The 27,636-nt window shown below is 37.4% G+C and overlaps 1 protein-coding gene across 1 annotated transcript in view; it reads right to left on the bottom strand.

Annotated features, from left to right (window-relative positions):
* Positions 1–11,983: 11,983 nt before the first annotated feature.
* LOC122078129 (PHD finger protein ALFIN-LIKE 2-like) overlaps positions 11,984–27,636 on the bottom strand; it is a 45,954-nt gene continuing 30,301 nt past the window's right edge. Inside the window, exons 4-5 of the mRNA XM_042643993.1 lie at positions 12,584–12,704; positions 11,984–12,495 (exon numbers count right to left, since the gene is read on the bottom strand). Coding sequence (XP_042499927.1) covers positions 12,244–12,495; positions 12,584–12,704 — 373 coding nt within the window. The 3' untranslated portion in view covers positions 11,984–12,243. The remainder of the gene's footprint in view (positions 12,496–12,583; positions 12,705–27,636) is intronic.

Here is a 27,636-nt window from a genome sequence, read left to right as displayed (position 1 = left end):
CTCACAACTAAAGAAAGCAATTTCTGTGTTTCAGCGAAAGTCTTACATGCAGATACATGTAAATATTCTAATACTCTTGATACCCAAATTGTATTACATAATACATATACCTGTGGGCCCGTAGGCATGATATATACATAAGAATTGTACTTTAAACATCCAGAGTAGAAAAGGGGTAACATCATAAAATAATCAAAAAGAAACCCGGGTTGGTATTAGTGTTGCTGTCCCGCAACACAACTCTCGTATGGGCACTTAACCCCATGACCAAGATCTTCAGGGACCCATCAGTCTTCAACTGGAAACTCCACAGTGGGTCCTAGCTCTAGTTCTTCAGTCGGATAACTTGCAAGATCATCTAAAAGTGGTGTATACGTGGGATGAACTCACTAGCCCAATAAGTGAAAAAAAAGATCAAACAATCATTCGCAATACAAATGCATCTATATGTGTGTAAGTCTATTTTTGTTATCTTAAACCAACTAAATATCACATCTAAGTCATAGGTCATGTGCTACTTACAATCACAGTGCGTGTATGCCCTGGGTACGAGCCACGAACCTTATCCCGCCATACACCTATAGGGTTGCTGGAGAAGGCCAGCCGTGGGTATTGAAAAAGTAAAATGGGTCTTGACCTGCATTAAAGTAAAATGGGACTTGCCCTATATTAAAGTAAAATGGGTCTTGCCATGCATTAATTTAAAAGTAGTACGATTAACCCTCTTGCTATATCACCAAAGTTGCTGATAGTCCTAGTGATCAGCCGAGCGGACTTCTAACCGCCACCGTTGGTACACAATCTTGAGCTTCCCCCCAGTGATATACCCAACACCTAAACCTCTGTTGGGAAGGGTCGTGGCATAGGGATATGTCATTCCTAACTGCATGCTCCTATATGATATAGTAACTACATAGTGCCATAGTGTCCCATTCCACGGGCCACCAATGCATTAGTGTCCAAGCCGACTACAACATCTAGTCTAGCAATGCATCATATGCAATAATTTAAAGTCATCCATCTCATATCTCAAGTAGGAATAAGTATTTAACAATTAAAGATATCAGTATATCAAGTCATAAATGAATTTCATAATACACACATCAATGCATGCAAATGGCATTCGAAGATGTCTAGGCTACACACAATAATGAAATGATGACATGGTTAGTCTACGACAATAATGGAATGATACAAAAACACTCCAAAAATAAAGTCAATGTCCTCTTCCCACTTACCTAATTATGTACAATGATCACCCTTGATACGAGGAAGATCCGACGTGCGATGACGTGAGTTCCTAGTACAACCTATCATAAAGAGATCGAGCTTAATATATCTCTACTTTAAGTTCATAACCAACGGGGTATGATGATCCCAACATGTTTAGAATCACCAGAGGAGGTTGCCCAACAAATTTGGGCCCAAGTGGAACCCGAAGGGTCTGATTGGTAGGTCAACCGACAGACGAGGTACTTGCCGATCCTTGCCTGCAGCTCGACTCAGGGGCCCTATAAGGACCGATGGGCCAGAAGCAACGAGCTAGGTGCCCACCGATCCTCGCTCGACACTCGGCCTAAGGGTTCTACCTGAACCAACGGGCCAAGTGGCCACCGATCTTCCTCATCAATCGAGCCAACAGCCCATCTAGGACAGGCGGGCTCCGGATTGGTGGGTCCAACCATGTCCAGGCACCCACCACTCAGAACCGAGATTTTGCTGTTCACTCCCATTCTTCATCCCACCTTGGGGAAACCACCATAAGTCGATTCGACCCCATTTTTCACAAATTTAAGTTTCTATATCATGATTTCAACATAGATCTAGGATCGATTCAAAGTTCTAAGCTTGGGTTTTACCTCTTTACTCAAGAACACTTCAAAAACCTCAAATCTCCTCTCTAGCTCAAGAGATCAATTAATGCTTCTCGACTCTTAAAATTTCTTCCTCTAAAACCTTCATAAACAACATATAGGTCTTTCATTAAATCTTTGATTCATCATCTCAAGTGGGATTAACAAGATCTAAAAGATTCCTACCCAAATCGAAGGGTTTCACTTAGGATTTCTTAGGGGTTTAAGAAATATAGACTTTACTCACCTCAAATCGTAGATCTCGAGATGAGGATAACTAATCCAGCATTAAAATTGAAATATTCAACCCTGGCATCGCACAATGAGCATCTTCTTCCCCTTTTTCTTCCTCCTTTCCTTCTCTTTCTTCTCTTTCTCTTTCTTCTTTACTTTTCTCACCCACCGTGTAAAACAATAAATGAGGAAAAGAAAGGTAATAAATGCTATTTATACCTGGGTCAAAAATATCTAATGACCAGAGTGGTAGGTTACACTGGTGGGTCCGACCCACCTATGACCACCTACCAGTCAGTCAAAACTTAGCCAAAACATTGGGATTTTCGATGGGACTCAGCCCCGACACATATTCTACTCTCGGTAATTGATCAATACACGTTCTTGACATAAAACACAGCTACATACATTTACTTTGCGTACATGGCCCAGTGATACGTGCAAGTGCACGACTTGGACATGCGGACTTCACTAGGCGCCGACTCCAATTCATCTGACCAACCCAAGTTTAGAGTCATCTTTGCCATCATGTTCCATAAGGTACCCGACTCGGCTCGCTCAGGTTCAGGTCCTGCAAGACCAAACAGAACCAACCAAAAAATTAGACCGGGTTTAGAAAGTAGGGTATCATAGATACGATACATATCGACCGATATGTACTAATACTTTAAACCATGGGAATGATCATATTAGAGTTGATTTGGGAGTAACTACGATACATAATCAACTACGAACTAATCATTTGAGATGGAATGGCCATGTTCAATCGAGGCTTTTGAATGCTCTAATAAAGAAAAGTGATTTGATTCATGTTAAAGGAACTAAAAGAACTAAGCACAAGCCAAAAATGACTCTAGGAGAAGTGGGGAGAAAATACATGTATAGATTATGCCTTGTATCAAGTATGACCTTGAATATATATCTAATTAGAGAGCAAGGATCTATGTAGTCAACCTCATTTAGTTGAGATAAGACTGAGTTATTATCATAAAAAGGAAAAAAAATTATGTTACAATTTCTTTTTCATCAACTTTGACTAAAAAAATATAAATTTTTTTTTTCTACAAGATTTTCTATAGTTAAAAATATATATGTTTAACATATAAAAATTAGGTCCAAAAAGGAAAGGATTCAGACCGCCCTAAATATCTTCCAAATAGTATTTTTTTTTTTTAACATGGTATTTTAGTTGATTAAATTTGTTGCACATAGTATTCAAGTCACCGTCAATCATCTAATAGTAGGCCAAGTGCATGTTTTCAACTGTGTTATAAATGGTTGAAATTTTGATTCTAGCATCTAATACTAGATTGAAAAAATTATGTGCCATTTGTTTGAAAGACTCCTACTTGACTATGGCTAATTATGGTGTCATACTACACCGTTAGTGATCTTCCACATAGTTCAAAATGTAGACCACGATGGAACCCTACGGGTAGCATTCTTTCTTCCATATATATATATATATATATATAAATATATATATATATATATATATACATACATACGTGTGTGTGTGTGTTTGTATGTGTGTGTGGGGGGGGGGTGGTTTTTTCTTATACACCCACTAAAGTGTCAAATAATTTTTCACCTTACTTTCTTCCCTCGTAATATTAATAAACTGTATTTTTCAGTGAGTGCACATCTTGTTTTTTCACATATGTATTAGAAAAATATTTTCTTTTCTAATGACATAATGATAAGTCACTTCCAAATTATTTAAAATTTCTTTTTTACCACTGACTTAAAAATATTTTTGAAATAAGATACAAACAATCAAAATATGGTTACAAGTTCTAGTTATACTTATAGATCAATTGTCATTTAGACAGTCCTATATGGGAGAGGGTTGGGCACGTCACTAGCTTTCATAGAGTTAGGAGGTCAACCAATGGGGGGCTAGGATGCAAAGGGCCTTGGGTCATTTCCAAAGGAGAATGAGAGAGAGTGGCATAGGCTAGGCATCTCAACAGCGTGCCCAGCCTCACCCATCACAAAGAGAGAGAGAGAGAGAGAGAGAGAGAGAGAGAGAGAGAGAGAGAGAGAGAGAGTAGGGGCCAATGAGAACACACTTAGAGACATCAACATGGTGGGTATTTCCACCTTTCATGGGGGTTGGGCGATAATTTGGATGACCCTATGTTTGTGTCTGTGTCTGCACATAGGAGAGGCCAAGCAACCAGCAACTTTTTTTTTTTTTTTAAAGAGAGTGTTTAAAACATAGCTTGGGATTGCTACTTTCCTATTCATTGCTTTATAGGCTATAATCTCAAGGGTGCTAACTAAATTATTGCTAGACTTTATAAAAAATGGATATTTAAACAAAAGATGAGCATTTTCCAAAACTAGATGGATGGTTATCCATGGCCAAAAAGAGTTGTTGTCGATTGCCATAAGAGATCCAAGTTCCTCTATGTTGCTCCATATCTCAAGGACATCCCACTCTTCTTCCTTTGCCTTTCTCAACACATAGAGAAAGCCACATACTACTACTTCATAACCTTTTCCAGTCATCAAATAGTTGGCATAGAGTAAGACACAATTCTCCTCTTATGAGGGCAATTTTCCATCCAGTAATATTTCTTTTGTTATTTGTTATCCTTGTAGTAATCAAAACCATTTTATGAAAGAAATGAAAACATGTTATATGAACAGTTACGGGTTGAAAAGCAATCATCTATGTGAAGATTGGGTTTCTACAAGCCAAAAATTACTTGAATCCTAAGCTTCCAAATATATTAGCACATGATGATGAAAATGCTAAAGAAATCCATATTATTCAAAAGAATGTCATCAAAGTTATACATAATTAAACATGAAAGTGACGGAAAGTTAAGAGTCCCAAAGGACTAGCAATCCAAATTCTTCTTGACAAAATCACAAGAACGCAAGACATGCCATGTAGTCTTATGTTGGTTGTGGCATAAACCACAAAGAGGGTAAATATCTACCAATTTTCATGGAATGTCTTTTGTAGGAATTCCTTCAAGTGTAAGCCTTCAAAAGAAGAGCTTAAATTTGAGGTGGATTTTGAGTTTTCAAAAATATCACCACTAATGTAAATAAGGAGATAAGCATGGGCCACTAGGCACAACTTGGGCCATTTACAAAGGGGTGTTTTGTGCTTTTCACTATTTTCAATGAAAGTTGAATGGTTTTCATTCAACTCCGATATGACCTAATCCATGCAGTTGTGGGGTCAGTATAGACCCGCGGGACTAATCAGGTTGAAAGCCTAAGTACCCGTCGTTAGCAAAAATATATATATATATATATATGTAGCATTAACTATAAGCATCCACTGTAGTTAGTAATTTATTAACCTTGAAAAATCTGACAACTAACTTAGTTGACAAAAACCCTCATTTTGAGATATGACCCCACCACTTATCTCGATCATTGAATATGAAGATTTGAATAATTTTATTGATGAGGGGATGAGGCAACCATTTTCATTTTCTCTCTATTTAGGTTTAGTTCAAGCTTTCATATGGACAAGCAAAAGCATTGGATGTATATATATATATATATATATATATATATATATATAGAGAGAGAGAGAGAGAGAGAGAGAGAGAGAGAGAGAGAGAGAGAGAGAGAAGAGAGGGAGAGAGATATTTGCCGACATCACTATCAAATCAAAAGATAAACCTCTTTAGATTTTGATCACGTTTATTAAATGAGGATTTAAAAGACGGAAAAGGAGAAGCAACACGTTTCCTCATTGATATTTCATAGTGGCCCATGCCACTGTTATAATTCCTTCTCACCTCGCAACCATCTTCACTGTCAAAGTCCCAACCAGAATAAGTGGGAAAATTTTTGGAAAAGGTTTGGTGGTGACCTATAGATTAAAGGGTACAAGAATTTCATGGTCCCCTTGCCTCATCTAGTCATCTATTACCATCACTTTTCCCATCTCTTTTTCCCTAGTGATTTTGATTGGTGTCCATCATCTGTACCTTACTTGCTGTCTTGATGTGTATGGGTGATTGTTTGGCTGTTAATAATACTATTACGTCACCTTTTGATGATACTGTTATCATAATCCACATGTGGTGTTTGGCTTTATATATAGCCTCATCCACTCCCTCCAATGTATTAATAATCTTCTTTCTTCTTGTCCAGGATCCAACATCTCATTAGTAGTTCAAGTTTTTTCCACTGTAGATTGCCTAGAAAGAAAAAGAAAGTCTTCAAAGTTTAGAGGGTGTTCTTATCCTTCACTATGCATGGTGACACAATTATTTTTCATTAATTTTATGTAAATATCATTTCCTTAGGCATAGGTTGTGCTCTTACATTAAAAAAAAAAAAAAAAATTCATTTTATTTCTCCATCTCTTTATTCCTCTTTTATTGTTTGGACCTTAGTTTTTCTTACTTTGTTTACATACAACCATGTAACCAATCTCTATTAAATTGGGATAAAGTTAAGTCTGTTGTTGTTATTATTGTTGTTGTTGTTGTTGTAAGGCATGGTAAAACATGATAACCATGAAGTCTTCCTATTTGTCACTATACATAGGGAATTTTAGCCTCTTTTTTTTTTTTCTATTTTTCCCCAAGTTATTATCATGTGGCCCACTTGTATTGCACAACTTTGAGTATCTTCGAAGATACAAACCTAAAAAAAAAATTTGTTATCATTTCTTCTTTGCTTTAATCAAACATGTCATAGTTATATTGAATTCAAATTCTGCTATTATAATCAGAAAAAGAAAGAAAAAACTCAAACTTTGCACATAAGTAGTCAGTTGGCACATAGCACACAGTTGTTCAAAAAAAAAAAAAAACACAACGAAGATTAAGTTATGACTCTCTTCAAATTTCACAATGACAGGAACCTTGTACATTAAATACACCATTTTCCTTTTAAAAAATGCAGAACGTAATATAAATGGAAGACCATCTAGAATCTTAGTTTTGTACGTCTCTCTTTTTCTCTTGGGCAATTAAGTTCAGTGGGATTAATCAAAGTTTTGTAATGTCGATCCATGTCTAGAAACTAGGATATAACCCTACAAGTCTATCACCAAAAGAGGAAAGGAAAAAAAAACTACAATTGACAACACATGTTGCCATATATTGAATATGAGAGCTCATTGATGTGTCACAATCAATTTGAGTGTCACAGCACGGCATCAAATAAAGACTTTGTCATTAGAGCACGTGTTGTAAATTAAAGGATTAGTTTCTTATTATTAGATTAATGTTTCTCTTTATGTTCAAGTTATGTGATTCACTAAGATGTCACTAAAATAAAACAAAAACAAAGAAACAAAGAAAAAACAAAAGTTGATTTAGTAAGAACATCAGGCTCCATTGTCCCCTCTTTGTGTGTGTGTGGAGAAAGAGACTCATGACTTTTAATACTTTCTTAGAAAGCACGGCATGTTGCATTGATTTTGTTATGTTAAAAACGTGACTTAATTTGAATTGAGACACTTTTTTTTTTCAATTTATTTATTTTACATCTAACATCTAATTAAGTTTAACAAACTCTTCAAACTGATCATACACTTTTCAAGTCCCACTTTTATTGCACTTTTTTTTTTTTTTTTTTTTTTTTTTTTTGCTCTCCTCACTTTAATTGGGGAAAAGTTTTCATCATGAATAACGTTTCAACTACGTTTATACTGATGATTTGCCAATCTGATCTTTTAATAGAATTGGGTACTCTTTTTTTTTTTTGGTTAATCAAGGTGTTTGGGTCAGCTTACGCCTGATTGTTCTTGATTGGCCATTGTAAGAACTTGGATAGGTGCCTTTCTTAGAGTGTGTGTGTGTATTTCTTCTTTCAATTAATTTATTTTGCATCTCATATATGTTGAATTTCAACAAACACCTCAAACCAATCATGCACTTCTCAAGTTTCACTTTATTGCACCCTTTTTTTCATAAGAGAAATGTTTCCTTAATGAATAAGGTTTCAACCACATTTATACTGATGATTTGCTAAGCTGGCTTTTTGAGAGAATTGGATGCTCCTGAATGGCCATTGTGAGAACTTGAATAGGTGCCATTAGCCTCCCCGCCTCTCCCAACAGAGAGAGAGAGAGAGAGAGAGAGAGAGAGAGAGAGAGAGAGAGAGAGAGAGAGAGAGAGAGAGAGAGAGTGTTTTTTCTTCCAATTAATGTACTTTGCATCTCATATTTGATTAATTTCAACAAAGTCCACAAACCGATCATGCACTTCTCTAGTGTCACACCTTTTTTTCTTGTCCTTTTTTTAAAGGGGAAATATTTCCTTAGGGAATAATGTTTCAACCATGTGTACTGAAGATTTTCCAAGTTGACCTTTTGATAGAATTGACTGCTCCCGATTGGCCATTGTAAGAACTTGGATGGATGCCATTGGCCACTCTCTCACACACACATACACAGAGCGATGGATGATGTGCGTGTGTAAATTAGAACTTTCAAAGACCCATAGCGTTTGATACTTTCTTGAAAAACATGAAATACTTGCATTGATGTTGTCATGTTAAATACCTGACTTAATTTGGATTGGTACTGTTTCTTCTTTCAATTAATTTATTCTGCATCTTACATATGATTAAGTTTAATAGACTCCATGCACTTCTCAAGTTCACTCCCATTGCACCTATTTATTTGTTATTTTACAAGGAAAAAGTTTTCATCATAAATAACGTTTCAACCACGTTATACTGATGATTTGTCAGGTTAACCTTTTAATATAATTGCATACTCCTGACTGGCTACTAGTCAAATTTGATGTCTTTATCTCAACCATATGTCATATCATGTATTGGTTTTCCTCTTTGATTCATCAAAGATACTTGTTGAATTCATTTTTCATTATTTTTAAAATTTTTTTTAGTAGAACATGGAATTGTCTTATTGATTTGGAATATTAACCATAGATAGATTATAATATGAATAACATGTATTCATCTTGTATAGAAATTATTAGGGTTATGATGGAATGGATCCAATTTGCCAGCATGTTAGACCAACTCTCTTAAATTATTTCACTTTTAGGTGCTAACATATCACCTTTATTTTTTCCAAAAAAAGATATCACTTTTGTTTTAGAATGGCTTAAAAATATTATCTTCAATGGATTGTTCCGTCCAAGTAATGGGGGAAGCTGCACAAGGACAACCTTTGCCATATATGTTTATTAGATTTGAACTTTTGTGGATATGGTATCCATATCATCATCTAGAAAGGTTTAGTTTTTTTTACCAATCTACCATATCCACTATGGATAGACACTTTACAAACTTTTGAATGTTCAATTGTACTTGAAGAATGGGACTCTTGAAAAAACTTATCAGTGTAATTATTTGCAGATGCAAAAAGAAGCGTATGACGTCAATGTGAAATTCTTTTACATATCCACTCACATAAAACTCATGAGTCAAACTCTCTCTCCTCATTAATACTCATTCTTATTGGATGATTTGTCACCCTCCCCTCTTATTGGTGTAAAACTGCTCTCTAATGTAATATGAAACCTCTCCCTTTGTAAATTGTTTCAATTCTTAGTGCAGAATGGGTAGCCAAAAAAAAATTAAAAATTAAAACCCAGGAAATTTGACAAGCCCAGGAATCTGGGCCTTATGATGGATGGGCATGCTACAAGTCCGGCCATACAAATCCAAACTCTCTTTTCACATAGCTAGCAAATACTAATTCTGCAGGAGCTACCACCTCTTAGGCTACAACATGCAAAGTAGTTTATTTTGGGGGTCGTTTGGTTAGATGTGTAGTGGAGTGAATTGATATAATTAAAATGGGGGTGAAAGTTCCCCACGATTTGTGGGGAAGGATCGGCAATCCACACCAATGATGGTGCGGAGAAAGGTACCACTCACATGACACCCATATAGTCATAGTAGAAGAGAGGGAAATAATTTTGTGGCATTATGGAAAACTTTCTCTTGAAGGAAAAAATTGCAATCATTACCAAAGGAATAAAGAACGCTCTACCTGTTTGGCGCAAGAAATGCCCAGATATAGCAGGGTGTGGGCCAAGCCCAGCATGCACTGAAGATGCTACCACTCACCTTTCCATTGGCCCATGTGCTGGTGTGCACCTGTGCTAGCAAGATAGCGTTCTTTCTCCCTTAACTTTTTTTTTATAGAAGAACAAAATCAATAAACAAAAAATTATCTACATCATTTTTTTTTTTTTTGGTAAGCAAGGAGGGAAGTAGGTATCAGCCAAGAGGTTCAAATTTGAGACCTCCTAGTGAGCATAGTTTTTTTGCACACCATAGCTCACCAACTGCACTAAGCAGTTGTTAAAATTATCTACATCATGGTAAAGGGTCAATGAAAGTTTTCTTTGAATGCTTAACCAGCCCTAGTGGCACATGAGTTGTAATAGAAGTTAATTCTAACAAACGATCAAAAAGTTCCAATGGCCAGCCTCTAAGTACCTTGTGTCAACCAAGTGCAGAGATCAAGGATTTAGATCCTTTCCAATTCTTAATTGTTCAATTCTTATGCAATTCTCTCTATGCACGAAATATTTGTACATTTTCAAAATCAAATGGTTGTGGAAGTTTAAGGCATTTGAGGGGTTAAAATGGATTTAAATTCTAAAAAAATTTATAACCATCAGATTTTGAAAATGTACATGTGTCGTGCGTAGAAAGAGAATTGCACAAGAATTGTACGTTTTAAGACTTGGAGAGGATCAGGATCCAAAGATCAGTTACTTGAATACCAAGAATACTTACGTAACTAAAAAAAAAAATTAACGATAGTTTTGAAAGAAAAGTAAAATAAAATTCACTTCCACATTTAATATGTTGTTTAGTTAGTTGTCTTGTAGTTATGAACCAACCTACTAGAGTGAAATAGGCATGAGGAAAGAGCAATAGACTGGACCAACCTACAAAAACGAAATGGTCCCTCCACAACTAGTCATCCATAATATCAAACAAATCTTTTTTCTCTTTGGTAAATCTACCGGTCATAGGTAAATCTATCGGTCATAGTGGATACCTATTCAACCATTTTTCTTTCCGATTTCTGGTAAACGTTATTTATGTGGGGTTGATGTTTCTCTGTCTTTGTTGATGGGCACTTTGTTCATAACGATGTAGTTTTACATCTAACCACCAAGAATGGGGATGAGCTTCTAACTCTGTCGCAGACTGCTAAGGAGTTGGACTCTAGCATAAGTCAAGTCGCCCAATGGACCCCTTTGCTGGCCCTCGTGAGCCCTTGTGTGGCCCCTCAATAAATCTTGCCAGGCATAGTGGCTCTTGAGCTAGTGGCACCCAAAAAATAAAAAGTCAAGGACAAAAGCTTGTCAAGGACCCAATCGTTTTTTGGTAAATTGTTAAAGGCCCTATCAAGCATCTTGGCCACGTCACATTCAAGCGTTATTCAATAATATAATACAATACTAGCCAGCTCAGTTTGATGCAGTTTGCCTTTATTGATTTTTCAGGTTTTACATTGCTGGCTATAATTTGGTATGGAGGTGAGCCCCGAACCTCAGAGCCACTGACCTGTAATTTAAACAGCTAATAGATAATACAAGGCATATAATTTAATCATATCACCAAATTTCACTTCCACCAATCTACCAGCCACTTACCTATCCAATGCTAAATATAGTCTTGAAACTTGAGATAAAAAAAACACCGACCATACAAAGTTCAGAAATCCAATTGGTGCATATGGTTAAGTGAGACCATCAAATTTCACGTGGCAGACTGATAACCACATCATTGCTTTACATTGGCTCAACACCTTTTGACACATTTTCAGATAGTAGAATATGGAGAAGCTGCTAGCTCCTACCTGCTCCGAAACTTGACTCTTGTGTAAGAGCTTCTGAAGCAAAAGCCTTGTGCAGTTTGAGAGCCAACCAAGGTGTCAGAGACAGATAAAAGCTCAAAATGGACAACCCTTTTCCAGAGAACACAAGACCTTCCACATAACATCACAAACAATACAAATTCCTGTAATTGCATGTATATATAACAAATATCTAACATACATGAAATAAAAATAAAAAATACGAGCTGAAAGGGAGCCTTCAAACCCCTTTAAAGAGTCGATTGAAATAAAGATTATCACATAACCAAGAATATTTAATTGTCATAGATACTACTACTAATGCTACAGTGTCAGCCACCAAAACAATGTTAACCTTTATCAGCTTTGTGGCTACTGCCTGCCTCTCTTCAAGCTGCACGATGGGCACTTGTACTGCTTTATACTCTCAGCCTTGGCAGGTGTTATCTTGACACATTTTCCATGGAACCATCTTTCACAGATATCGCAGCCAATCCAGAACTCATCAGCATTGTAGTTCCCACCACAACTCCCACAAAGGGTTTCGCTGTGTTCATCTTCATCCTCCCCAAAGCTATCGTCAGCTAGTTTCGAATTGTTTTTCACCTGTCCATCACTCGATCTCTGCCAAAGAGGAAAAATAGTTTACATAATTAAAATTCCGACATTTGAGAGAATGAGAAGAGACTACAATCTAGTTATCTTGTCTCACTTTTGTGCTGAGTCGGGATTTGCTTCCACTATCTGCACTGGGCTTGTCTTTCATTGGTTTCCTATCAGCCACAACTTCGAAGACAGTGGGAAGATCATTGATCATACTAAACAAGCGCTTCCTATCAAGAAAATGCCACAATGTTTATGAGCAATTGTAGTACTCGCAATAATTCCGTTTGAAGCAAGAAAATATATAGCATGACAAATACGCACAAAAGCACCCTTTCCACTTCCCCCGCCTTCGCCATACATGGCAGGCTAGAGTGATGAAGTTCATTTTTTTTTTTGGACGAATAAAATACATTTGCTGGAGTTTAATTATAACCATCATTCAGTTACATACTTTTTCAAATGATAAAGGAGAAAAAAATGTCATGGAGCTGCAACCATGCACATACAGATCAAATTCGGAACTAGTCACCAACATGAACAGCACAATGTGATCTGATTGGTAAAAAGACTCCAGTGATTGCAGAGGTAATAAAATATTTGAATTTTACACACGTGATAAGTGCATAATAAGACACATCCAAACAAGGATTAAAAGCATCAAATGCAGCGGAAACAGAAAATTAAAATAACAGTATCTCATTAAATCCACATAGTCTACATACGTGGATCCAATAACACAGATATCCATATACACTTCCAAGGTGGGTAGATCCAATATCACTACAACAACAACTCAGCCTATTCCCAACTAAACAAGGTCGGCTACATGGATCCGTGAGAGCGTAAAATAAAAAATAAAAAAAGACAAGGAAAGAAAAAGAAATGATGCAACACTATTGAGACATCCCACGTAAAAGCGGTCGACTACACGTATCTTTGCCCTCCAAACAGCTCTACTTGATGTCATACTAGAGTCAAGACCTAGCTTCTGCATGTCATTCATTACATCATCATTTATGGTCATTATAGGCCTGTCCCTAACTCTTTTAGCTCCTTAAATCTAGATTTGATCACTCCTCCATACTGAACAAATTTGACCCAGACCATCTTCTCCCTTCTCTCCTTGCCATCCCCTTTGACCCCTTTGACGACAAGATTCTGGCGGCTATCCTCTCCCACAAGTCCAACAAAGCCCCGGGCCCCTATGGTTTCAGTATGGGACTCTTCTCCTCCTGCTGGCACATTATTCGCAATGACCTCATCTTTGCCATCAAAAGTTTCTTCCTCCAAACACACACTACTCTGCCTCATCCCTAAGAAAAAGGGTGCCCTCTCTATTGCTGACTTTAGGCCTATATCCTCTGTAACCTCCTCTACAAATTCATAGTCCAAATTCTGGCTAACGTGATTCGGGTGTTTATAGATTCCTCATCAATCCCAACCAATTGGCTTTTATTGGGGGTAGAAGCATTACAGACAATATCATCCTCTGTCACAAGATCATCAGGAGCTTTGACCGCAAGTCCCACTCCCATGCGGCCCTCCTTAATATTGACATCCATAAAGCCTTTGATTCCATCCGTTGGGACTTCGTTTCCAAAGTCGTCCTCCAGATGTCTTTTCCCCCCTCTTTTGTCCACTAGATCCACTTCTGCATCTCCACTCCTACATTTTCTATTCGCATCAATGGTAGCCCCACAGGCTATTTCTCTTCCTCTGTTGGCATCAAACAAGGATGCCACCTCTACCCTTTCCTCTTCTCTCTTGCCCTTGAGGTCCTTTCCGGCTCTATCCAATCCTCCATTGACCTCCACCTCATTTCCCCCATCCCCAAATGCAAAGCCCTAATGCTCACCCACCTCACTTTCGCTGAGGACCTCATAATCTGTTCCAAAGCTGATCCCCGATCCTTCTATTCCATTATGTCCTCTCTCCGCCTCTTCGAATCCCTCTCTAACCTCTGCATCAACCTTTTTAAATCCAACATCTTCCTCTCTGGAGTGTCTGATTCCCGTCAGGCCCTTCTCCTTGCCAGCTCGGGGTTCTCCCTGGGCTCCCTTCTGGTCAAGTACCTGGGCCTTCTCCTCATCTCCTCTAGGCTCTCTACTCACCATTGTGCTCCAATCCTTGACTTGATCAGGAAAAAGCTTCAGCTCTAGAAAGGTAAGCTCCTTTCTTATGTTGGTCACCTTGTCTTCATCAAGTCAGTCCTCCAATCCTTGTAGCTTTATTGGTCAAGCATTTTCTCCCTCCCCTCTTACACATCCAAAGCCATCGATTCCCTTCTTTGCTCCTTCCTCTGGAAAGGAACTGAATCCTCCAAATTCCTTCACTCCACCAGTTGGTCTAAAGTCTACTCCCCCAAGGCAGAAGGTGGCTTTGGCTTGAGATCTATAAATGACATCAACTTATTAATTAAGTATATTTTATTTATATATTTTATTGTATAGAATTGTATAGATAAGATCTATACAAAATTTATTTACAAATTTTATCAGCAATTCCATTTCAATAACGTAAGGATTTAAAAGGAATATCTTCAATAGAAAAGAAGAATAAATAAAGAGTAAAGAATACCTCTTTGATTTCAGGATCTTTTTTTTTTTTTTTTCCTATTCCCTCGGCCTGGCCTGGTCAATACATAGCCAGGTTCTCTTTCTTTATTTGTTCCGATGAATCATACTCCGTCAGCATCCTCAAGCTCATATGGAAAAATGCCTCCAAACACCACAGCATCCGGATCTCTTGGATCTACTCCTCCCCCCTAAAAAATGACTCTCTTTGGTTTGTTACGAACTCCTAGGATGCTTCATGGATCTGGAGACTATTCTTAGCTGTAGGCCTTCTGCCCTCAATGGCCTATCCTGTTACTGGCATTGGCTCCTCCTCCTCCCTTTGGCTTGATCCCTGGCACCCATTTGGTATCATTGTCAATTTGGTCCCTCCCAGAGCCATTTACTCCTCGAGGTAACCCAAATCTGCTCTGGTTTCTTACATTCTCTCCCACAATGGTTGGTCTCCTCCCCGTTCCTCCTCCCCTCTCAAACCTCTGGTTTGATCTTCCGCCCATCCCTCCTGGGCACCGAGGAAGGGGAGATAAGATCCCTTGGGTGCCCTCCTCTATAGGGTCACCTCGGCCTTTGTTTGGGAATTCATTTGTATCAAGACCCCGCTCATTCCTTAGCATAAAACCATTTGGTTCAAAGGCCATATCCCTCGCCACAAATTCATTGTCTGGCATGCCCTCTCCAACTACCTCCCTACCAGTCTTTCCTCATCCACCAACGCATCCTGGTCCCCCCTCCTGCTGCCTGTGTTGGAATGGTACTAAAGATGTTGATCTTTTTTTTTCTCTTGCCTCTTCTCCTCTTTTGTTTGGAAGGCTCTCAGATCCATTTGGCCATCCCATAGAACTACACTCCCTTGTCTAGAGAGTGGATCTAGAAAAATATGACTTTTAGCGGTTCTACCATATACGACATAGTAGGGAAGCTCACCTTTACAACCACGATCAACCATATTTAGATGGAGCGCAATCTCCGAAGATGGACTTCCAACTCTCGCTCTTTTGACAAGATTTGGAATGCCATCTTCGATGTCAACTCTAAGATTGGCTTTATCCGTCACAGTCCAATTCGAAATACCCCAATGAACAGGGCTCATTGTTGTCTCCTAGGGTCTCCCTCCTTCCATTATCTCCCCCCCAACTGATGTTTCCCCCCTGGCATTTGAGCTCTTATTGGCCTTTATGCTCTTTGGCTCTTCCCCTTCCCCCCTCCCTTTGTATATTCTTCCTCTTGGTAATGAATTATTTATTCTTAAAAAAAAAAAAAAAAAAAAAAAGAGAGAAAGAAAGAAAGAAAAGAAAAAATGTCTCCATTGAACATAGCCATACCACCTTAAAAGACATTTTCAAAGCTTGTCTTGAATCGGGGCAACTCCCAAATCAACTCTAACCTGGTCATTTCGTACTCTCTCCTAGTTTTTCTAGACATCCGTTTCAACATCATCTCTGCTACACTCAGCTTATCGCTTCTTGACTGCCCAACATTCCCCCCTCCAATACATCAAATTCGGTCTTACAACAGTCCTATAGAACTTTCCTTTAAGCTCAAGAGGAATGCACCAATCACACAACAATTTGGATGCACCTCTCCACTTCATCCATCCTACTTTAATTCTGTGAGAGACATCATCTTCTTTGTTTATGGTTGACCCCAAATATCAAAATAGTCGCTTTGTGGTGTCTCTCTCTGTCCTAGAGTTTCACTACTTTGTTATCCATCCTTGTGCAACTAAAATAACATGCCATATATTCTATCTTCGTTCTATTTATCTTAAGACCTCTTGGCTCAAAGGTAGATCTCTATAACTCCAACTTATCGTTAATCCCTAGCACTGTCTCATCCACCAAGACAATATCATCTGCAAAAAGCATCCACCATGAAACCTCACCCTGAATATTCTTATTCAAATCATCCATGATAAGGGCAAATCGATATGGGCTTAAAGTTGATCCTTGATGTAACCCAACTGTAATTTTGGGAACTCACCACCTTGGCCTCACACAATTCTCACACTAGTCACCACGCCCTCGTACATGTCTTTAATTATATCCATATTTATTCAACACCCTTCTCTTTTCCAATACATGCTTAATTAATTCTCCAAGGACTCTGTCGTAGGCTTTCTCTAAGTCGATGAAAACCAAATGGAAGTCCTTATAGGCTCTAGATCTTTCCATGAGCCTCCATAGTAGGTAAATAACTGCTGTCGTTGATCTACTTGGCATAAAAAAGACTTCGTTCCTCGAGATACTAGTTTCTCGTCAAATCCAATATCACCGTGATCGAAAAATCCATCACTTTGTCAAAAGTGTGCTAATTAATTGTACTTCTAATTTTTCATATTTTATTTTATTTTATTTTTATAAAATAAGCGCTTAGTTTCAAAGAGCTCTTTGTTGTCAATAAAGTTTTCCATTTGAGCCATAGCTTAATTTCACAAACTGGCTGAAATTAAAAATTTATTATCATAATACAATTAGAAATATTAGAAAATTGAAATGAAATCTCAAGATGCCATCTATCAAACAATAGATCTCACAATGTTTCTTTCTCCATACAAATCAAGATCAAGTCAATCTCTTCAAGCACATGCACATGAATATGCACATGCAGAGATTTCGACGAAATCTCAGAATTTCAGTTTTTTTTTTTTTCCGAAACGAAATAAGGCTCAAAATAACATTTGTACAAAATTTCGGTCGAAATTTCGGTATCATTTTGGTATCTCGCTTGTCTCGGTACATTCCACGTGTTATAAATACCATATCTCGGTCGAAATTTCGACTCTGTCTCAGTGGTTTCGGTTCCATTTGCATATTTTGAAGGAAAAACACTCCAAGTCTCCAACAAGTCTCTAATTAGCCATATCATCACACATTTTGACTTCCAATAGGCTCCTACAAGATCTACACATTTAAAGCTTCGGAAAGGTAAAGTTCTTTCTCCAAAACCAAGTAAAATTTTCAGAACAGTTCAACGGTTGCTGCCAAACAAATGTGCAACTCTAAAACAATGTCATATCCTAATATTTTTGCATTTTTATGTTCTAAACATGTATATTCACCTTAAAATAAGTTACCCACCAAGTTTCAGGTCAAAATATGGCCGTTTGACCATTGAAACAGTCAGCCGAAACAAAAACAAAAAAAATACACCATTTCGACCGAAATTTCGCTGAAACGAAACGAAACGAAACGAAACGAAACTTCAGTTTCTGAACCCACCGAAACACCGAAACAAAACAAGATTTCGAACCTTGATGCACACTACTATTTTGAAGCATATACATTGTTAAGTGATGTACATGTACCGCAAGGGTATTGTTCAAGGGTTTGAGTATTAGTATCCGGTATTGTATTGGAGGGGTATTTTAAGAAATGTATCGTATCATATCAGAGAGATGCAAGATATGCTAAAGATATGCATGAAAATGGTAAAAAAAAACACGGATGTGCTTATGATACATATAAAATATAGTTCTAAAGCAATAAAACACCTTATTATGCAATATGTAAAAAAATATATTAACTCGATACAAGGATTTGAGTCGTTTTAACCTAATCTAATAATGCATAACAAACAAACAAAAAAAAAAGAGGAGATAGATCTGCAACTTTACCACTTTTTCGTCCAGATCTACTTCGATCAGTGTTTAAACACCAAGTCCCCAAAACTTGTTTAAATAGTGCATATCATGAATGATTTCTTCCAAATTTTATCGAAGAAAAAAAAAAGTTTTCAAGGCCTTCAGTTGCTCTCAGTTTCGTATCTCAATCACGGCTTCTGTTTTGCAAGTGTAAAGGATATTTATATTACCTATATTGGACTGTATTGGTCCCATATTGGACCATATTGGTTGATACAAACATTTAAAAAAAAAAAAAGAATTATATCGATACCTACCGATACCTAAAACCTCAGTATTGTTGTCACCTACAGTATTCTATTGAAATTAGGCTTCTTGTTGTTGATCACAATAGGGGGAGTGTCCCTAACATGATGTGGTTATGTTTCAGTATTTTTCTTTATTAATTTATGACTAGGATTGTACTTTGAGTAGGATTCTTACTTAGAGTCTGCTAGCTGTTAGCTAGTAATACAAATACAGGAGAAGCAAGGTTTTAAGTATCCTTCTGTATCTACCGATACTAGTTTATATGTATCTATCTTTGAGGTCCCAATAAGATACGTAAAAAAATTTGTTATGAGTACATATGAGAAACCTCATGTACATATAATCAATTCAATACACTTGTCTCGTCGTACTTTATTTTCCTTTTTATACATGATATGTTTTACATATTATTTATTTATAGTTTTTATGTTTCAAAACTGCATTTTACATATATCTAATGTAGGAGCTATAGCTCAACCATAGTCGCCTAGGCAACGACTAGGCATCAAGGCGGCCTAGTTGGAGTTTGGGTAACTGTCGCTAGCCTAAGAACATAAACTGAACTTTTGGTTGTAGGGGCGATTTTCAAATTTCAAATGTTGGGGTTTTTATCAATTCTGAAAATTTTATAAAACTTATCATGGTAAAATATTGCTAAAAACCAAAAGTTCGGTAAAATAGTCTATTGTTTTGGAGTCCAAAAAATTTTCATTTCGGTGATTTTAACAACATTTGTACACTTTAAAATGAGTTTAACCGGAATATGATTAGTCATTGCAACTCAAATTTAAGTAATCTTAGACTTGTTGAAAAGCTAGTTTAGAGCAGAATATATTAATTTAGCTCACAATTGTTAAGGCAACTACGTGACTCAAGGCATTGGAAGGGCGCCTAGGCATTGCCTAGATGCCCTAGGCATGCAGAATATAACTATATGAAATATAGAAATGAAAATTCTATATAGTTACGCTTAGATGCAACATAAAAGCAATATGATTTTATTATGCTAGTAATGACCTAATATAAAAAAATTAACATACAAAAGAAAGTCTCATGTAAAAATAAAATCATTTGACTAGTCAAACTTATTAGAGAACAAGAACTTTTCTCTAAATATTAATTTTTTATGACTTGATGTGGCTTAATATTGATTTTTTCGATGTCCTGATGTGGTTTAATGTTGATTTTTTATGATACAAGGTGTATGTAGCATACTAAATAATGTTAGAAAAGAAAGAAAATAAAAAAATAACACTTGGCAACTTAGGTGCCTTATCAACGCCTAAGCGGGCAACTTAGGTGCCTAAGCGTTTATACAGCCTTCCACCGCCTTCGTTTGCCTTGGCACCATGACAACTATGAGCTCAGATAAGAGCCAACTCTACAGTAGGATCCTAAACATGACCAATAAAACAGATTCAAGTAGCAAATCACAGCAACCAATCATGACCAATCTTGAGTCACTATAGACTTCCCAAAAAAAAAAAAAAACCCAGCTCGAGTAAACCGTTCTGCAGGATTTCCAGTCACAAAAGGAATGGCAGTAGCTTCCACACACCTTGTCACCTTGGGCATCGATCTATCATGGACTTCAGCCTATTATTCCTCTTTTGAATGAATCTTCAACAGCTCTTCACATTTCAGAATAGAATCCCGCACAAAAATTGATTGAAAAACAAAGAAAAGATGATTATAGAAGATAGATAATGGGGATATGGGACTTTCTCAGTCCAGGGTTGCTCACCCACGGCCTCTCATCAATCACATTGTTTGGTCTCTCATAAACAGCGTCTCACCATACTCTCTCAAAGAGCAAGCACAAAACTGTATTTCATTTTTTTTTTTTTTAATCAAATCGTTGGCTGTAGATTACAGCAACGACCTTTTATTTTATGATGAAAAAATCGATTACAGTAATGACTCTTGCTTGCGTGGAAAGGAAGCTCCTAGACTTTTCTCCTAATTAGAAACTAATTATAAATCAAATCCAATCTATCTAGTTAACTAAACTAGAAAGAGTCCTAGGAATAAAACTACCAAGTACATAAAGCTGCTTATGAAGTATAAACTAACTTTAGTTAATAAATCCCCCACACAAGGAATAAATTTCCCTAAGAACGCACTAATACAAGTAGTCAAATCCTTAATATTCTTCTCCATGTATGGCCATGGGGCCCACTTAACATTTGGAAAAAATTTCCTCCAAATCAGATCAGCTTGACAGGTTGATTTACCTTGAAAAGAAAGCCTATGCACATATTGGTCTTCAATCTCGATCTCATCTAGTTGGCAAGGGGCCCACAAAAATCTGGAAAATAAATTTCCAAAAAATAAGAAAAATTGATAGCTACCATTGGCCCCAACGAAATCTGTTTTACAGCCCAATCGTAGGCTTGAACTACATCAATATCCTAAGCATTTCTATATGTTTCTTGACCATTTCCATACGTATCTAGTGTAGGTTGCATCTCCTCTTAACCATTTCCATACGTATCTCTTGCGTCTCTCCGATATGATATGATACATCTTTTAAAATCATCGTTCTGATACATACATGATAATGATACTTTAAACCTTGGGAGGGAGGACTACAATAGATCTCTCTCCAAATCTATTCTGGTTCAGCATATATTTTCTACCTCTTTCATTGTTCTCTCTCCTCTCCTCTCTCTTCACAATCGCAGGTACTAGTTTCAAGTCCTGGTTTCATTACATGGTATCAGAGCTATAACTGTTAGAGTTTATGTAATAGGGGTACTTAGGAACTATCATTATATTAAGTTGTATTTTTCCTTTTTTCTCTTTTACCCCCTAGGGAGGACAATGTAATTTCCCTAAGTTATTAGTTTGAGCTTAATATAGGTAGGAAGAACAAAATGTTCTCCCACGATTTGCACTCTTCATTCTCTTTCTCCTCTCAACTCCTCCCAACTCCTCTCCTTCCTTCATCCCTTCTCTTCTTCTCCCTCATCTCTAACCCTAATCCCTTTGATTACTAAATTAGTATCAGAGCCACAAAGTGGTTTGAGAGTCAACTAATCATCTCCTTCCCATTCTTTGATTCTCCCTAATAGCAGCACACTCTGTAAAAAGATTCAACAAAAAGATCTAATGAAGTTCTAGAAGCAAGTTGAATGCTATTGGAGGGAGAGTTGAAGGCTCCAAAAGCTACTATAAGCTCACAAGGAGAAGGGGAGCTCACCTAGGCATTACCGCCAGCCTTAGGTTCTCTCTCTCTCTCTCTCTCCAGCGTTGGTTGTGGCTGCGGTTGGGCTGAAAAGAATCGCCCAGGGGTCCTCTTTGACCACTCCAACCCTTGATTCGTAATTGGGTGTGGTGTTGGAACACAACCACAAACTCTTCTTGCCGCAAGGTATCGCCAGCTTCTCTGTTTGTTGGTTTTTTTATCTAGAATGACTGGTAGTGTGGTTATTGGTTGCCATTGATGAATGTGTTACATCATATGATGCTTGAATATGCGATTGGGATGAAGTTCCACCGTTAGAAGCGGTTTTTATTGGTTTTCTATCAAGTTTTCATGGTTTATTAACTTGCTGGACTTTTTTTGTTTTCTATCAAGTTTTCATGGTTTATTAACTTGCTGAAATTTTTTTGGGTTCTGAGAAGAAGATATTTGGGACTTGTGTTGCCCTTTGCTTTGGATCTCCAACTGTGTTTGTTTAGGAGTATCCATAATTATGTCTGATCCCACTGAACCTCTTGAAGGTACATTAGGTGGGTTGAGTAGTACCAATCCCAGCCCGATTGTCTTTGATAACCCCAACACTCAGATTTCCCTTGTCAAGTTGGATAGAACTAATTATTTGGACATGTCACAATCTGTAAAGTTATCCTTGAGGAGTCGAGGGAAACTTGGGTATATTAATGGGACTATCAAGGCTCTCCCTGTCACTAATCCAGAATACCTAAAATGGGAAACTGCAAATTCCACTATTATGACTTGGCTCCTTCTTTCAATAAAACATGAGATCGACAGAAGATTTATCCAAAATAAAACTGCTTAGGATATTTAGGGTAGTAACTCTCAAGACCTATGACATAGTGGGTGACTTTGTTAAGGTCTATCAGCTCATTCAGTAGGCTCTCTCCATAAAGCAAGGAAATAGAACTATCTCTGACTATTATACTACTCTCGTAGGACTCTGGGAGGAGTACAATCATTATCGAGACTTCAGTTGTCTAATCCTGAAGATGAAGCCAAGGTCTACAAATCCCTTGAAAAGGAATGAGTTCTGATCTTAGTAGGTGGATTGAACTCAGACTATGAGCCAATCCGGATACAGATTTGGGTCGGTCACCCTTCCATCCCTTAATGAGTTGTGTAGTTACCTATTGAGGAGACCAGTAGAGGTGCTATGGACCCTGCTCCTCCACTTGAGAGATCTACTCTTTCTTCCACTGCCCACAGAGAAAGGCGTGGAGGTGGCCAAGGCCAAGGGTCATCACGTTGAGATGACAAGGATAGACCCCAATAGTGTGATCATTGTGGGAAATCTGGGGCACACTCGAGCATAGTTTTTAAGGCGACGCTAAGGCGTCGCCTTACCAGCGCCTTGACGCTGATGCGGTCTAGAGATGGTAAGGCAGTGCTCCACCTTACGTGAAGTGGCGCCTTATGAGTTTTTTTTTTTAAATACATTTTAAAATTACTAGATGAAGATTCTGAATATAGATTTTTTATTGGTAGGTGTATGATTTTGTTAACACTTGAGATGTATGGGATCAGCTTTACTCCACCAAAAATAACCAAAACAAACAAAACAAAAACACGATTCACAAACAGGGTTTGGATTTTGTCAAAGGTTTTAAGAAAGGCCTTTGAGAAGGAATCAAGGAACAAGGAAGAACCACTGATCTAGGCGACCATTTTGCTCCGGCAACGGTGAGCTTCATTCTTCTCTGACAAGAGTAGAAATATAGTGGATGACCTTAGGGCTTAGGCACTCATTTTGGCATCATAGAGGTAAGTATAATAAATACTTGAATTTTTTATGTCTTCTTTTCTTTATATTTATAATTTTGTTTCATAATTATGTATTTATATTATATGTTAATATGTTATGATGGTTGATAACTGATGATTGATGATTGATGAAGATGAACTTAGTTTATTTACTTTATTGATTTGTTTTCTTGATGAATATCTTACATTGGTATAAAAATGAACCTTTAATATTTATTTAACATATGAGTAATAAGATTCAATTAAGATTTGAGCCAAATAGATCGGTTTTATAAAAAAATTACACAAGAATGCTTTAGTTGATAAGGCGACGCTTTATGCCCGCCTTATCGCTAAGGCGATCCGAAAGACCCTCAAACGCCTCCGTCGCCTTACCGCCTTAAAAACTATGCACTCGAGAGAGGTGTTGAGTTCTTCATGGCCGTCCTAGTACCCGTGGTGGATCTACCGACACACATGGTGGCCACAGATGAGGGGCTACAGCCCACGCTACTATGACAGAGATTGATCCTAAAGGACACTCACAGGAAGATACCAATTCCTTTAGGGATAATATTGCAGTGCTTTACCAGTTCATGTCTCAGCTTGATAGCCCATCTACCTCACAAGATGCCTTCTGTTATGCATGTCACCACATATCTACCTTTTATATCTCCGTCGTGGGTCATTGCTCTGGTGTTACTGACCACATGACTGGTACATCCCATTATTATGATTCTTACTCCATTTGTTATAGTAAGGATAAGGTTTGTGTGGCTAACTGTACCCTCTCCCGTTTCTCGTAAAGGCAGTATTCCCATTACCCCTTCTATTTCACTTAATTCCAAGCAAGGACGCATGCAAAAAGATTGACGGGTTGTGGCTAATTATAATAAATGCTGACTGTCAACCTAACACACCACTACAAATCAAACACAGGCTTACTATAATAAGGTTTCAGCTCTCTACCTGACGCACCACATAGATCGGTTAAGCCAAAGCGTCTTACATATAGGGAATATAAAAGACATGAAAGTGGAAACCAACTAAAATAGGAAACTAGCCTAATCTAGGACACAAGTCATAAAAGGAAACAAGGTCTAAACCGACTTACGTTCCTACTCTGTGAAATAAAAGACATAAAATAAAATGATCAACTACTACTAATTACTTCCAACCCTTGTTGGACCAAAACCCTGTGTAGAAACGCAACATTAAAACAAGGAGACCATCCGAAGGAATACGCTTAATGAAGAACGATCCCACTATCTTCTTGAGCTTAATTTCTGGGAGATCTTTGGTAGGATGAAACTTCATAATCTTATTTCCGTGTTTGGAAGCATAGGTATTGGCATAGCCACAATGCTATACTTTCTTGTCAAACAACCATAGTCGACCAAAAAGGATATGGCACACCTTCAAAGGGAGAACGTCACATTAGATTGTATACTGAAATCCACCAATAGAATATAAAACCAAACACTTATCCGTGATCTTCAGATTAGTGCAGTTCACCCAAGCAATATTGTAGGGATTTGGATGTGGCTCTGTCATCAATCCCAGCTTACGAACATCTTCAATGACAACATTAGTGCAACTGCCTCCATCAATGACCAAAGTAAACAGTTGATCATTGCATTTCACACGGGTGTAGAAAATACTACTGCAATGCCAATCTTCATCCTAAGCAATTTTTGGGCGGTTAAAGCAAGACGAAGAACATAAAATAATATGGGTCTTCATCAATGGGAGCAAGGATAAAAGTATCGGTATCAATCGCAGTATCGGTTGGCCAAAATTAAGATATGTATCGGAAGGTATCGTATCGTATCGTATCAAAGAGAAACTAAAGATATACACATAAATGGATAGGAAACATTTTTTATACACTTTTGCATAAAAAAAAATAGTTAAAAAAATCTATACAAAACATGTATTATGCATAAAAATTAAATTGAGAGTATCGCACATAAAATCCAAGGTTTATAGTTGTTTATGGGTGTAAAATCTATATTCCCAACCTTGATTTCCACTTTAGTTAAAGAGAAAAATTGCTGGCAGCAACTTTAGAACAAAAACCCCTCTCAAAAAATCGTGTTTTGCTAAAAAATGACCCATCTTGGCCACATTATCTGACCGTAGTGCACCCGATCAGTACATGTACTGTATTAGTATGCATCGTGATAAATACCAAAACATACATTTCGCCTCGATTTTTAATTTTCCAAAGAGTATCCGTATGTATTGGTACATATCGGTGCATATCGATGGCATATCGGTAATGTATCGTACAATACATATCGATGCAAAAGGATTTTAAAAATTCCATACAACATATAGGTAAGGGCCGATACCGATACGGTACGTACGCGTTGATACTTTAAACCATAACTGGGAGTGCCATTGACTTCACCTAACACACGCTTTTCCCTTAAATCAACTGTTTTAGAACCAAATTGCATTCTGGAATATAAGGTTTAGGAGAATCCTTATAAAGAAAAGCAACCAGACAATTGGGACACTAAGTACTGAAATGTCTATATCCTTTGCATGCAAAGGACTATTGGGGAAACTTTGATGTCCCAAAAGGTTTATTGAAACCATGCCAAGGTGAAAAGGACAATTAGACTATGAAGATGACATTTCTGAATCGTGTCAAGGTGGAGTATACGATCAACTAGGTCATAAAGATGCTATGGATGAAGCACTAGCCTATATAGGCTGCTGAATGAATTTTTTCTTTGGTAAAAGGATGTTTCTTAATGGAACCTATACCTCAAAGATAAGTACTTGTAAAAGCTCTCCGACTGTAGGGACGTTTCAGACTTTCCCCAATCTGATATGCTACCTGTACAGCATCTTCCATTGTAAGCAATCGACTGGATGCAAGGCAGCATTAATTTGAGGGTTCAAGCCATTGCGGAACTGTGCCACCAAACTTCTTCATCCCACTCAAAATTAGAACGATGAGGTCAAATGGCTCAATAATCAAGAACTTATAGCAGAAACACTGCTGCCCAGAAATCAAGTTACAGCAACAGTAATAATGAAACAGCCCTGCAAGTGGTCTTCAAGCTGGTACTAGACGGGTATTCAGCACTCAGAAAAAAAAAATAAATAAAGGAAAACAGAATTTGATGGAGGATTGAGAATGGTGGAAAAAGAATTAGGGAATAGGCATCTCAGCCCTCAGGTTTAAGCATCACCCAACTGCATCCCACAGCATAAGCCATCGTTTTTTGTTTATCTCAAATTTGTCTTCTCATTATAACCGATGGGCTTTAGATAGCCTTACATTGCTTGGACACGAAGACATAATAAAAATGGATACTAATGCTTGAAATAAAACCTCCTAATTTAACTACTAACTTGCAAACCAAGTAAGAGTAAATTAGAAACTAACAAACAACTAATGATTAAAAGGAAACTAACCTAAGTTACAAAATAAAAACTTCTTTGACTAACAAAATAGGAAACTAATAAGACTAACTTGCTCAATAAGAAAATAGAAACTAACTAAAAAAGGAAACAAATCTTCCTAAGTTACAAAGCTTGCTCGCCAAGATAAAACAAAGAAATAAAAATAGAAACTAATATCTAATATCCTAATAAGTACTAGCAACATCTTTGCCAAACCAACTGTCAATATTGGACCCACAGGTAGTTAACGATACACTGTAACAACAGGTTGGCTGATCCGACTGGAGAAAAATAAGGCTGGTTCAACGTATGAA

The sequence above is a fragment of the Macadamia integrifolia genome, chromosome 1 (genome assembly GCF_013358625.1).
Source record: "Macadamia integrifolia cultivar HAES 741 chromosome 1, SCU_Mint_v3, whole genome shotgun sequence".
NCBI classification, from domain to species: Eukaryota; Viridiplantae; Streptophyta; class Magnoliopsida; order Proteales; family Proteaceae; genus Macadamia; species Macadamia integrifolia.
Note: the sequence above shows the minus strand (reverse complement) of the source record. Positions and strands in the feature narration are given on the sequence as shown.